This window comes from Herpailurus yagouaroundi, unplaced genomic scaffold, assembly GCF_014898765.1.
Source record: "Herpailurus yagouaroundi ecotype Mexico unplaced genomic scaffold, PumYag 140, whole genome shotgun sequence".
NCBI lineage: Eukaryota > Metazoa > Chordata > Mammalia > Carnivora > Felidae > Herpailurus > Herpailurus yagouaroundi.
The window spans coordinates 68311914-68325205 of record NW_024412395.1 but is presented as its reverse complement, the minus strand read 5'-3'; the positions used below and the strand labels follow the sequence as shown (position 1 = coordinate 68325205).

The window sequence follows — 13292 nt, the reverse complement described above, 5'->3', positions numbered from 1 at the left end:
CAAGTTGTTAAATACACGAGTTAAGAGGTATTTTCACTTTCAAAATGGTAAAGCTGGGATATCTATCAATAGTTGTGGTATCTAAAGTTTAAGACTCTACCACTATCACAGGTTTCCTTTGGGTCAGTAATGAAGTTTTGGTCAACCGGCATTTATTGCTCGGTCACACAGATCTCTTAAAATACTGAATCAGTTCCTTTCAGGTAATATTAAGAGATTGAACATTAAAATCTGGAGCTTTTCTTGAGAAGTTTGAAAATCTAGAAAGTAAGCCCACAGACTTCCCTGAAAATAATTGACTGGCAGTAACTGCTGTGCCATTTAAGTTGGGTATATGCTCCCTAATTCATTACTACCACCACGTACCCATTACACATTTATGTCACAGCCTGGGCTGTACTGACGTCTTGTGTTTGTGATTCCTAACTTTGAAATAATTCAAGTCAAGGAATTAAATATTACATCTGTTAGATATTTTGAGTGGTGCTCATATGAGGACTTTAAGACACAGAACAGATTACGTAAGGGAAGGGAAGCAAAAATAATATAAAAACAGCGAGGGGGACAAAATATGAGACTCTTAAATATGGAGAATAAACAGAGGGTTACTGGAGGGGTTGTGGGAGGGGGGATGGGCTAAATGGGTAAGGGGCATTGAGGAATCTACTCTTGAAATAATTGTTGCACTATACGCTAACTAATTTGGATGTAAATTAAAAAAATAAAATGAAAAAAAAGAAAGTTAAATAAAAAACATTTTGAGTGGTGGTTCTAAATTTAGGGGGTCAGGAGTTAGATATTTTGTAAGCTGCCATTTTTTACTCATTAAGGATATTTATTTATGAAATTAAATACATAGTTTAGATGAAAACAGCTTGATATTTTTATTTTGGGTCTTCTGTCAATATTTTGACAGATGGCTAGAAACCAAAATTTTTGCACTCTCTTACAGAAATTCTGGCACCACTGTTTAACTCGTCCTTTATGCTCATAATTCCAAGTGCTTTGGTCTTTATGAAAGTGCACAGGATCTGAATTATTAAACTAAGGAAACAAGGAGCTTTATGATCAATCATTACATATTAATTACGCAGACGTTGTTAGGTTATTAAGGTCTATTAATCATGAATGCCCATATCTGAGATTCATTGTTGTAGTTTTGTAGCTTGCTCTAGGAAGCAGTGGCTTAGTGCATTTAGGCATGGTGAATATTTCAACCTTAGCCTTGTCTAAATGTGACAGCAATGATGAAGTGTCATAGAAGGGTTTGCATTTTCAGTAAATGTTGAAAACATTTAAACAACAAAAAAAACTGTATTAACAGTTCTGTGGCAATATCTACAGAAATATTATTAGAATGATATCAAAATCAGGGCACCTGGGTGGCTCAGTTGGTTGAGCATCTGAATCTCGATTTCAGCTTGGGTCATGATTCCAGGGTCATGGGATCAAGCCCCATGTCAGGCTCTATGCTGAACATGGAGGCTCCTTGGGATTCTCTCTTTCCCTCTATGCCTCTCCCCAACTGTGCTCTCCCTCTTTCTCTCTCTCTCTAAAATAGAAAATTTAAAAAAAAGAATGGTATCAAAATTTTACTTTAGGCTGTTAATGTTTTGGTAATGTAAATATCCAAATATCCTTTTAAAATGTAAAACAACTTTAAGATTAAAATATGATTTAACATTACTATTAAAATAGAGTTTCAAAATTTTACTTAGAATTAAATTTACAAAGTAATTATTTAAATTTATATTTAAGGGCTGATGTCTAAATTTTTCTAGTTGAAAAACTGGTAGATTATAAATAACACTAAAGATGAGGAAATACAATTGTGATGCAAAATATTCTAGCAGATCTTTCTATGCTGCCATGCAGATTCACACTTTCAAAGTTCACTATTATGTTACATTTTTAATATGACTTTAAGTTTTAATTTTTTTAATGTTTATTCATTTTTTGAGAGAGACAGAGAGAGACAGAGTGCTAGTGGGGGAGGGACAGAGAGAGAGGGAGACACAGAATCTGAAGCAGGCTCCAGGCTCTGAGTTGTCAGCACAGAGCCTGACATGGTGCTCGAACTCATGAACCACTAGATCAAGACCTGAGCTAAAGTCGGACGCTTAACTGACTGAGCCACCCAGGCACCCCATGTTTTAAACGTAAAAACTTCTAGGGTTTAGAATTTATGGCATCGTGAATGTACTTTTTTTTTTTTTTTCAGATTTCTAGATTCACAATTTGGTTTTATTGGTCTCTTACTTGTAAGACCTATTATCTTGTTTGTTCTTACAACAAGGTCACAAGTTAAATGGACGTGATTGTCTACATATCCCAAAGAGGAAGACTGCAACAAGAAATTAAATGATTTGATTAGGCATTCATGGTCAGAGCTGGAAGGGAGTATATTTTTCTTCCCATTAGATAGAGTTTACTTCCTTAGAATCATTTTTTGTGCAAGTAACAATTATGAAAATGAAGCCATGAACCAGTAATCACTTTTTGTGGGCAACAAATGTTCTTAAATCAATGTCATGTTTAAAATTTATGCTTTTGTTTAAAGATTCACATTTGGCTTGTTGTGTAACTGAGAGTTTTCAAAATCTGCTCTTGCCCATCTTGACTTCAATAATAGTTGAGAAAACACTAGATGAAGATAAATAGGCAGTTTTGTTTACCCACAATGAAATACACATTTTAGGTTACAATTGTCCTATCAAGTCTAATCAGTGGCCACACAGTTGATTATGTAAAGGTAGAATTTTATCCAGTAACAAACACTTGGTTTAATTGAAAGGGAGACATTTATTTTACTCAGCAATAGAAAGTCCAGTACTTCTAAGGACTACAATTTTATTCATTTAACTTCCTGGCAAGAGTCCTATTTGGTTAAAAGCATCCATAGCCAGAAAAGTAAAATGTAAGCATCCAGGCACAAGAATCAAGAGGAACAATTTGATTGAACTTGCTATGCCCACATCTTATAATGGAACAATCTTCTGGGGGCATTCACGAGGCTAGGAGGGCAGAATAAACCTTTTTTTCTGATATAAATACAGGCAGCACTGCCATGTGAATGTAATAAATGGAAATCAGATTGTTCCTAGATAATTAGTACCAAATGGTGGAAACCCAACCTCTAATCTATTGCCAAACCACTAGAACACAGCAAAAAGCAAACAGCACAGTCAAGTAACGGAAATTTCTCAGTGTATCTAAATGACTGTATAAAATAAGGACCCAATTTCTAAAACCAATGAAAAGATTTCCACAATTTCAGTGTGATACAGAGATATATAATATGGATACTGTCAAAGGCTATTTCATTTGCCTTAGGAAAGGAACTTATTGAACAGAGTGGTATTTGGGAGACATGTAAGCATTATATTTGTCAAGAACAAGTTAAAAAAATAGGATGGCAATTTATACATGAGAAAATAAAAAATGGATATATATTGAAGATATACATTGGTTTGTAGTTAGAAATGTCTTTTAATTTTAATATTGAGCAAAAAATAAGTCTCCTACTTTGTTTTCTTAGCTAGAACTAAACTACTCTAGAACTTCATACTGGGTAAATTTATACTTGGTGTATTAACTAAAGCAATAAACAACAGTCCAATAAAAAATAGTCTTTTTCTGGTGACAGAAAAAAAAACCAAACTTTTTTCATTCAAGTACTATAATCATGAGCCCAGATCTCCTTCTTTAGTTCCATAAGCATCTCCAGGTGGCTGTCCAGTAGGCAGAACTAATATGAGGAAAAGTGAAATATTCTTTGTTATGCACCTTCACCAAGTCATGTCTATTTTGAAAAATGGTACCACTACCCAGATGCTCAGGATAAAACCCTACAGGACAATTCTGACCTCTCTTTTATTCTACAGCCCCCAACCAATCCATCAGTAAGTCCTGAAAGCTCTACTTCCAAAATGTATCAAGTTACATACACCATCTGAAATGACAGAATTCTAGACTAATTTACTCTTCTCCCTCTCCTAGGATACTGAAATAGCCTCCTAGACAGTTTAGGGGACCTCATTTTGGCCTTTTTTACAGACCCTGGTGTATAGGTCAGTCAGATGATCCCCAAATCCCCTGTTTAAAACCTATAAGTAACTTCACAGTGCAATTAGGAAAAAAAAAAAAAAAAGAAAGAAATCTACCGGCCCTATAAAATCTAGCCCCTGACTCTCTCTCCAATGTCATCTCCAACTATTTTGGCTTATGGTCAGTATGTTCCAGGCACAAAGGTCTTGTTACTGTTTCCAGTCCTTTACACTGACTAACTTTTTACTATTCAGGTCTCAATTCGAATGCTACCTTCCCAGAAAGGGTTTCCCATGATTGCTGTCTCTAAAACAGTCCCCACCCATTCTTTCCTACTCTGCTCTATTTTATTTTATTCATAGCATATATCAGATTTGAATTTTTATATTTATTTATTCATTTACCTAGGAGTTGATTACCCATCTCCTTTTTCCCCCATGGGGTATAAATTTCTTAACAGCTGAAATTCATATACTGCTAAAACCCAACAGCCTAGAATATCATATGACTATATTAGATATTCAATAAATATTTTACAAGCTGCCATAACATCACAACTGTATCTAATGTGTGCAATTAGCAAATGTGAGAAAACAAAAATCAAAATGATATACACTGTCATACATAAGACATCTCACTATGATACTATTTCATAAAAGGAGTGATGACTTGGTGGGATTAGGGAAAATAAAAATGAGATTACAATTTACACAATGAAAGTTTGAAAGGACTTTTTAGAATGCCTGAAGATTTTCATTAAAAGTTTGAACCTAAAATTACTTAGTTGTATCTTCAAAACACATCAGTATGACCAATTTCACAGTAATGTATATAACAAATACATGGATGGCTGGCCATCATCTAAGAAATAGCAACCTTTCCTTAGGATGACTTTGGGGAGTGCAGGGATGTGTATCTATGTTCTGACCCACACAGCAATTCCTTAATGTACAAAGGTTTTCAGTCTGGAACATTCTACTCAACAGGGCCTTACATTTTTAATTTATGATTTAACACAGAATAAAAGATTCAATACCTCTAAAACTGAATTTTCTGATGAGATCTGATTTCTTTGAACCATTGTTCTGTGTTATAGAAATTCAACTATAAATTTGGGCCTCTTCCTAGGAAAAATAGCTTTTGATCTTTCAGTTATCTAATCAAATTTTACCAAAAATGTTTCTAAATTTTCTGACGGTTCCCATCATTGCCTTTATCTGCTATTTGATCACACACTGATAAGAACAGCATCCAAACCAGGGATTTGAATTATTTTCATTTTCTACATTACTTTTAATATCACCTTCCCCCATAATTCCATTCCTACTTTTGTTCTCTTCTCTCCTTCTTCCCAAAGAGACCATTTAAAAGCTAAGATTAGAGATAAACCTTTTATTGTACTTTGACTAATACTTGTTTGATGTGGACTACACTGTGTTTAACTTGCAAATCCTGATATTTCAAGAAATTGTTTTTTATATGCTTATTTTTATGAACCAAATTATAGTGTCAAATCATTTACAGAGAACCATTTCTGAATTAGTGTTTTATATGGCAAAAGAGTTACTTCTGTGTGACTTCAGAAAATTTGGCTCCCAGTAGGGATCAAGACCTGTCTTGGGCTGGTCATTTGAGAAGAATCATCTGTCTTGGGGATTCCTCTCACCATAACACTCTGAAAGCTCATGGAGAATCTGATGCCAAATTAATTTTATATACAAAACCCATCTATATTATAATTTTGATGTGCATAATTGGATTCATACTTCATTTCAGCACTTCTTCAATTCATGTGTTAATTGCTGCCTCTAATCCTTTAAACAAACTGCTGAGAACTTTAGCCATTTTGGAGCAGTCTATCCTTCAGTCCTTTGAAAGCAAAGGAAATAAAGTTTGTTTCCAGAGTTACAAGCCCAATAGGCATTTACTGTGCATTCACTTTGCTACACATGATGGCACTCTATGAAGTGCTTTGGGTCCTGGCTGTGTCCTATAAAACTGATGGCCAAATTTCATAAGAAAGTTGCAATTTAGAAAACTGCTTTTCCATAGACCCATTACAAACTATTAAACAAGAGTTACCTATACTTTAAATTTATATTTTATTTATAATTTTCATTGTTTTTGAAATTCAATTTTAATAATTTGAATCATTAACAAACCTTAACAGAGTGGATATTTATAAGCATGGCAGCATTTCATACTAAGTAACTATAGATAAGTTAATTCAGTTCATTTTTTTAAGTTTATTTCTTTTTAGAGAGAGAGAGAGAGAGAGAGAGAGAGCGCGCACCCCAGGGAGGGAGAGAGAATTCCAAGCAGGCTCCGTACTGTCAGCGCAGAGCCCAAAGCAGAGCTCAAACTCATGAACTGTGAGATCATGACCTGAGCTGAGATCAAGAGTTGGATGCTTAACCAACTAAGCCCCCCAGGTGCCCCTAATTCAGCTCATTTTTAGTATCAGAAAACTGGGAGATCATTTTAAGAAATGTGAAATAAATATAGCACTTGGTGTTATATTAATATATTTCACAGTTACCTAAGTAAAATTGAAAATGAAAGGCAAACATATTTGTTCATAATCTCTCCAAAAAATATTCAGGCATCAGATATCTTGTAGCAATTCAAAAATGTTGAGTCTCCTTCCTTTAAAAATCAAATAATTTTTATTTTTTTATCTTAAAGAAGATGTACATCCTTCAGTATAACAGCAATTTCAAAAACAATAATAAGCCTTTAGAAACTGAAAAATTATAAGACAAGTAATTTTTCAAGTTAAAATAAAGAGAAAATACAAGGATATTGCTATGACAAAAGAATATAATTACAAACTTATAATTTAAGTTATTTACATAATGATCATTGAAGCAATAATTTTGTGTATTCAATGCAAAAAAAATGGGTTAGAGAAAATTATATCTATTTTTAAAATTCAACCTTTAGTTATAGTCTTTGAAGCATTCTACTGAGACACATTCAGTACTGAGATGAACACAATGCTTATAATAGTTATTAAATGACAACTTCTGGAGAGGTGATCCTATTTTTTCTTTAAAGGTTATTTATTTATTTTGAGAGAGAGAGAGAGAGAGAGCACACACAAAGTGCACACGCGCACACATGCAAGCAGGAGAGGGGCAGAAGGAGAGGGAGAGAGAATCTTAAGCAGGCTCCACACCCAATGCAGAGCCCAACCCAGTGCTCAGTTTTACGACTGTGAGATCATGACTTGAGCCAAAATCAAGAGCTGGATGCTCAACTGACAGCCATCCAGGCACCCCTGGCTAATCCTTTTTAATAACAGGCTATTTGAATCACATTATTGTTTTTTATATAACTGACTCTACCAAATAGAATTGCTAAATAAATGAACATACAGACAGTCTGTGTGTTTCATTTACATATCAACTGTCACAGTCACTGTTTGTGATGGCTATCTCAGCCAGAGTATCACAGGGAACTGATACAAGTGTCATCTCTTCATTCCTCCTGACCCTTGCCATTTCTGAAGCTGACTTGGTGACCATGTCAGATCACCAGTGCACATGCATAACCCCCATCCTGACCTACCTTCTTCTCAGTTGTCTTAGTGGTAGTCTAGGGCAGTGCCTGCTTTTAGGAAATAAAAGAACGGAGTGCTATTTCATGATTCATCAACATGCCCCAGACTCCTCTGCTCCTCCCAGATCCACCTCTCCCCTCAACATGAGGTCTTAGTTCTGTGTCTAGAGACAGAGTGTAAAAAGTGAGCAAGCTTTGGTTTTGTATCCAAAATGGTAATGGATCTTATTTTATTCCTTTGCAAACATAAAGACTAAAATAAAGCTACTATTCATATGCAATGAGATCTAGGAACAACGCTTTATTAAGACTGCTTAAGAAGGTAACTTCCTTTCATTTATGTTTATTTCACATAACTTATAGTTTGTTTCACAAGATAACTTATAGTAAGACTTTCAACAAAACACAAAATGGTGTTACTCCATTTTGGGACCAATGCTGGAAGGAGTTTGAGCTGTTTCTCTATTCCTTGGGACCAGGGAGGCAAGAAAAAAAAAATCATAATCCTGATGAGAAGCAAACAATGATAGCAGTGAAGAGAAGAAAAAAAAAAAACAGGAAGGAATATTATAATAAAGACGTCTCATTGTGCATAACAAAGCTACATTGGAATGTAGGAACCTCCTTACTCCCAAGCTCTCTCATTTTGGCCATATCAGCCCCACTACCATATGTATATGTCAAGCAAAGGAAATGACAACTGCTTCAGTGAGAAAGATGGAAAAGTGTGAGTTTAAAAGAAAGAAGAATTTTTTTGGGGCGCCTGGGTGGCGCAGTCGGTTGAGCGTCCGATTTCAGCCAGGTCACGATCTCGCGGTCCGTGAGTTCGAGCCCCGCGTTAGGCTCTGGGCTGATGGCTCGGAGCCGGTTTCCGATTCTGTGTCTCCCTCTCTCTGCCCCCTCCCCCGTTCATGCTCTGTCTCTCTCTGTCCCAAAAATTAATAAAAAAAACGTTGAAAAAAAAAAAGAAAAAAAAAAGAAAGAAGAATTTTTGAACCATTTCCAGGGCACGCCAATTTGAAAACCTGAGTAAAATTCCTTATACAAGCATTTTTAGGATGAAGAATTGGTGAAATATTAGATAGATAGGTAGATAGATAGATCGTTCCACTGAGTTAGCCTAGAGTCTGAACCAAAATGGACTTGCAAATAAAAATTAGAAACAAAAATTCTTTTTAAAAGTTTGTAAATGCCATAATTGTGTTTTAGTTTGTAGCATCATTCCATGTTATAGATTCCTATTTTTAAAATGCAAAATAAAACATACTTTACTAGAGATCGGTAGCACAGATGATTCAAGAAGAAAGACAGTTTTCTAAAAATATTTTGCCAGAAAAAAATGTTGTTTTAAATTCCGTCTTCCTCCTCCAAAAGATTCCCTTAGCCAAAATCGCAAAAAAATGACATCATACATGGTATTGGGGAAAGGATTTCAAATCTATGATACACCAAAGTAAACAATTTAACTATAAATATTTGAGACTTGTCTGCAGAGACTACCCTTCATTTTAGCGTCTGAAATACAACTGTATCACTCCCAGTGGAAACCCTTGCTATGCAATATAAGAAACCAAAGTCAGTCTTGTAAACAATTCAATTTCTATAATGAAATTCAACACTCCAAGGGTAGATTGGCTTAGGTCCTTAAATCTAACCTCAGTAAATAGTAATCAATAGAAATAAAAGAAAGAATATGCCACAAACTGAGGGAGGACTTATTCTTCAAAACATGAGCAAAAACAGCAACATGAAAAAACAACTCTGGTCAGAACTACCTAGGTAATTGTAATTTTTTAATTAGCACCTTTCATCTCTACCCATGTTTAGTTTAAAATTACTGATCCCAGAGTATTATTTGAAACATCACAGAGCTGATAATCCAGAGATGTTTTATCCCCAAGAAGTCTTGTTTCTAAGGATAACATGCACATAGTCTATATACTTACTGGAGATGTTGATACTTGGGTTATTCTTAATTGGCTTTCCAAATCTTGCACTCTGTTTTTAAGTTCCATGTTTTCGGTTTCTAAGTCTTGAATCTAAAAAGCAATGATTATTGAATAACCTTCAGAAATTTGTTCTTGTAAGATACTGGCTGTTATATTGGCTACATTAATGAATATGATTTGATATTATTTAAAATTTTAATGTACTCTTTGCACAAGGGACAAAATTATTTGATAAAAGCTGGGAAACATCAGGGAATTCTAGGTCACTGGAAAGATATTATTAAATTTAAAATATGTTTTTACATGTGTGCAAATTCCATGTTTCTAATACCTCATCTTTGTGTTTTCTTGTTGCACTATGCAATCTGTTACCCATAATCTTGGAGTATAACCGCAAGACAGTGAAACTTGCTTATGATGATTTTGAACAGAGTGGAGAAAGGGTGTAATTTAATTACAAAGGAATCTGATCTGCATGGGAAACCACTTACCCAGCATCTGCTGCTTCTGCTGCTCTGATCCCCATGAGAAGCATCAGGAAGTGAAGCAAAGTCACATGAGAACACTAAGTTCTTGTGGGAATTCAATATAAAATGGTTAAAAACTGTGCAGGGGATCAGGAATGAAAAATTATAGGAACACAGTGAAAGCAGTTCCAATCAGTGTGGGGGAAATTTAATGGCAGGCCTTCTAAATTTGTTTGATGATATGCAAGTTTCCCTGTACTTACATCACACAAATGTGAAACAAAAAGTTTAGTTTACTCACTCTTTTCTGTAATCCTGCGATCTGTTTTCTTGTTTCAACATCTTTCCCTCCAGATTCTAGAAATTTCCTGTATGCCAGGTCAAATGCTTGGCCAATTGTTAAAGTTATTTCTTCAGCCTTTGTAAAATTCAAAGAAGATTTGCATTTTAACAATACTATGTCATGTTAGACTGTTCTTTGAATCAAGAAAAACTTTCACATGAGGAACTTCAAAAGGGAGACGGCTGCAGGTAAGAGAGGTAGTAAATGAACCAAGTAGTCTATGCTAACATGATAATTCAATGCCTACCCATGCACAACATTAAAAAAGTTTTGGTCATTAAATGAAAGCTGTTGAAGTTGGAAGCAAGAGTTCTATCCACCCTCTCATCCATTTTATCATAGTATTTTTTCCCAGTTTGTTTTTCTTCTTTCATCAAATATGTGGCGCCTATTAAAAGAAAGCACAGTGCCCAAACTGCAGTCTCTCTTTTCTCTTTGCTACTTATTTGCTCTTCCTAATGAGGAGGGCATGTTGAACATGGCAGGTAACTTGAATGAGGCGGACTGGGTGGTGTCCCGGAAAACTTGAGGTATGCCCTAAGTGGAGAACTCAGTTGCAATTCATTGTTGGCTTGTGGAAATGGGCAATTCCAACTCAGATTTGTCAGATTTTAAATATGTGAGATGAGGTCAGAAATCTGAACTTTTATATGAAACCTCCCAATCTTAAGTGATAGTAAACCACATTATTTGTTGTTCAGTTAAACAACATAGATCTATCATTTGAATTTGGCCTTATAAACAATTCAGTCTCTGGTTGATCAAGCAGAAACTGCCACAGATGTCCTGGGTCCACCAGTTCATTCCTTCCTCATTCATACCTGGACTGGTATCAGTGTCTTGCACAATGTAAACACTAAATAAAAGTGTATTTAGTTTATTAACATTTTATTTAAAAAGATTGGTAGAGGCATTAATTGATTTAACACATCATGAATAAGTCCTATTGAGGTATAAGACTTCCAGATGACATTAAAAACTGGTGGTAATATTAAATCTTGAAAATGCCACGCTTTAATTTGCTGCAAATCCTAAAACTTTGTGATATGCTATTAAAAATCTAAATTGAAAATATGCTTTTTTAATAACACTTTTTTTTTAATGTTTCAAGTGTTTATTTAAATTCTAGTTAGTTAACATATGGTGTAATATTAGTTTCAGGAGTAGAATTTGGTGAGTTGTCACTTACATATAACACTCAGTGCTCATCACACAAGTGCCCTCCTTAATCCCCATCACATTTAGCTCATCCCCCTACCTCCCTTCCAGCAACCCACAGTTTGTTCTCTATAGTTGAGTCTTTTTTATGAATAACACAGATTTAATTAAGACATTGTCATTTTTGTAGTTCACTAAATGTTTAAGGAGGGCTTTTAGTCATCAAAAAAGAAATTTATAGTGTTTAACTCAGGAAACTAAAAAATACAAAATATATGCTGAAAATTATATTAAATACCATTGGTCTTACAACAAAAGTAGAAAAAAGGGGGGAAAAGCTACATTAAGGAATATTAAAGAAACGAAAATGCCAGATACCAAACTATATGTACTCAATGATTCAAACTAGTGAAAAAGTTTACATATAAAAAAATGAGTTGTATTGATCGTTAGGATCACATATAATATTAAAACATAGTAAATGTGGTTATAATAGATTGTAGGATTACCAATTTTTTTATATTTCTAACTTTAAAATTTTAGGTGATGTGTTCGTTGTATTTGTTTTACAATAAGATATATTTGTAAACTATGATTTTTTTCTACTTTTTAAATTATATTGTCCTCTTAATAAGACAATATATTACCCTCAAATACTTAAGATGTACACTACATAGAATCATTTCAGTGGTAACAAGGTTGTTTCATCATTAATAACATTTGATATCGTTATAATTGTGTACAATAGCTTTTAAAAAATCATTATCTTTTTATGATCTTTTTATGATAAGACATGTCTTTCTTAAAACAGAACTTAGTTCCCTAGTAACTGTTTTGCATACATTACCTCAGTTGATTCTCATAATGAATCTATGAGATGGGGATTATTATTACCTCCATAATACATATAGGGGCTGCAATTCTTTTTTTTTTTTTTTAAGTTTATTTATTTTTGAGAGAGACAGAGAGGGAAACAGCATCCAAAGTAGGCTCTGCACTGACAGTAGAGAGCCCTACGCAGGGCTCGAGCCCACAAACCATGAGATCATGACCTGAGCCGAAGTCAGATGTTTAACCGACTGAACCAACCAGGCACCTCGGGGCTGCAATTCCGGAAGGTCTCAGTTTGTGAGGCGAGAATCTGAATTCATATCCAAAATATTTGGCTCTACAAGCCTCAGATTTTTTTATAAGCAATAAAATGTATAGATCATATTGCACAATCAGATTGTGTTATGATAAATGTATATACCTATATATCCACCATATCACTAAACATATAGAATATTTCTATCATCCCAGAAAGTTCTCCAATGTCTACTTTCAGTCAAATCACATTTCTTATGTGTAACCATTGCTATAATTTCATCACCATAAATCAGTTTTGTCTGTCCTTGTATCCATAAAACTGAGCCATATAGTATATATTCTTTTTTGTCTGGCTTCTTTTGGAGTTTCTCAGATGTTGTATGTATCATTTGCTATATCTTAGTTATAAATAAAACGGCTACAAACATTCTTCTAAAATCATTTTGTGGACATCTGTTTTCAAAATCTGAATATCTACAATGGAAATGCTAAATCATAGAATAGCTCTATGTTTGACATTATAAGAAACCGCTGAACTGTTTTTGCAAAGTAATTGTACCATTTTACATTCCCACCAGCCATAAGAGAGTTCTAGTTGCTTCTCATTCTCACTGACATCATTGACGAACAGTCTTTTTATTTTGTCACCTTACTGGATGAGTGATGCTATCTCAAAGT

The 13292-nt window shown here is 34.4% G+C and overlaps 1 protein-coding gene across 14 annotated transcripts in view; it reads right to left on the bottom strand.

Annotated features, from left to right (window-relative positions):
* The window catches only part of GULP1 (GULP PTB domain containing engulfment adaptor 1), a 271761-nt gene that overhangs the window by 16713 nt on the left and 241756 nt on the right, over positions 1-13292 (bottom strand). For 8 of the 14 annotated variants that reach the window (XM_040475605.1, XM_040475611.1, XM_040475604.1 and 5 more), the window contains 3 exons: positions 10326-10442; positions 10049-10129; positions 9555-9647 (listed from right to left, as the gene is read on the bottom strand). In XM_040475605.1, coding sequence (XP_040331539.1) covers positions 9555-9647; positions 10049-10129; positions 10326-10442 — 291 coding nt within the window. The remainder of the gene's footprint in view (positions 1-9554; positions 9648-10048; positions 10130-10325; positions 10443-13292) is intronic. The other 6 variants (XM_040475615.1, XM_040475613.1, XM_040475618.1 and 3 more) reach the window with 2 other exon arrangements.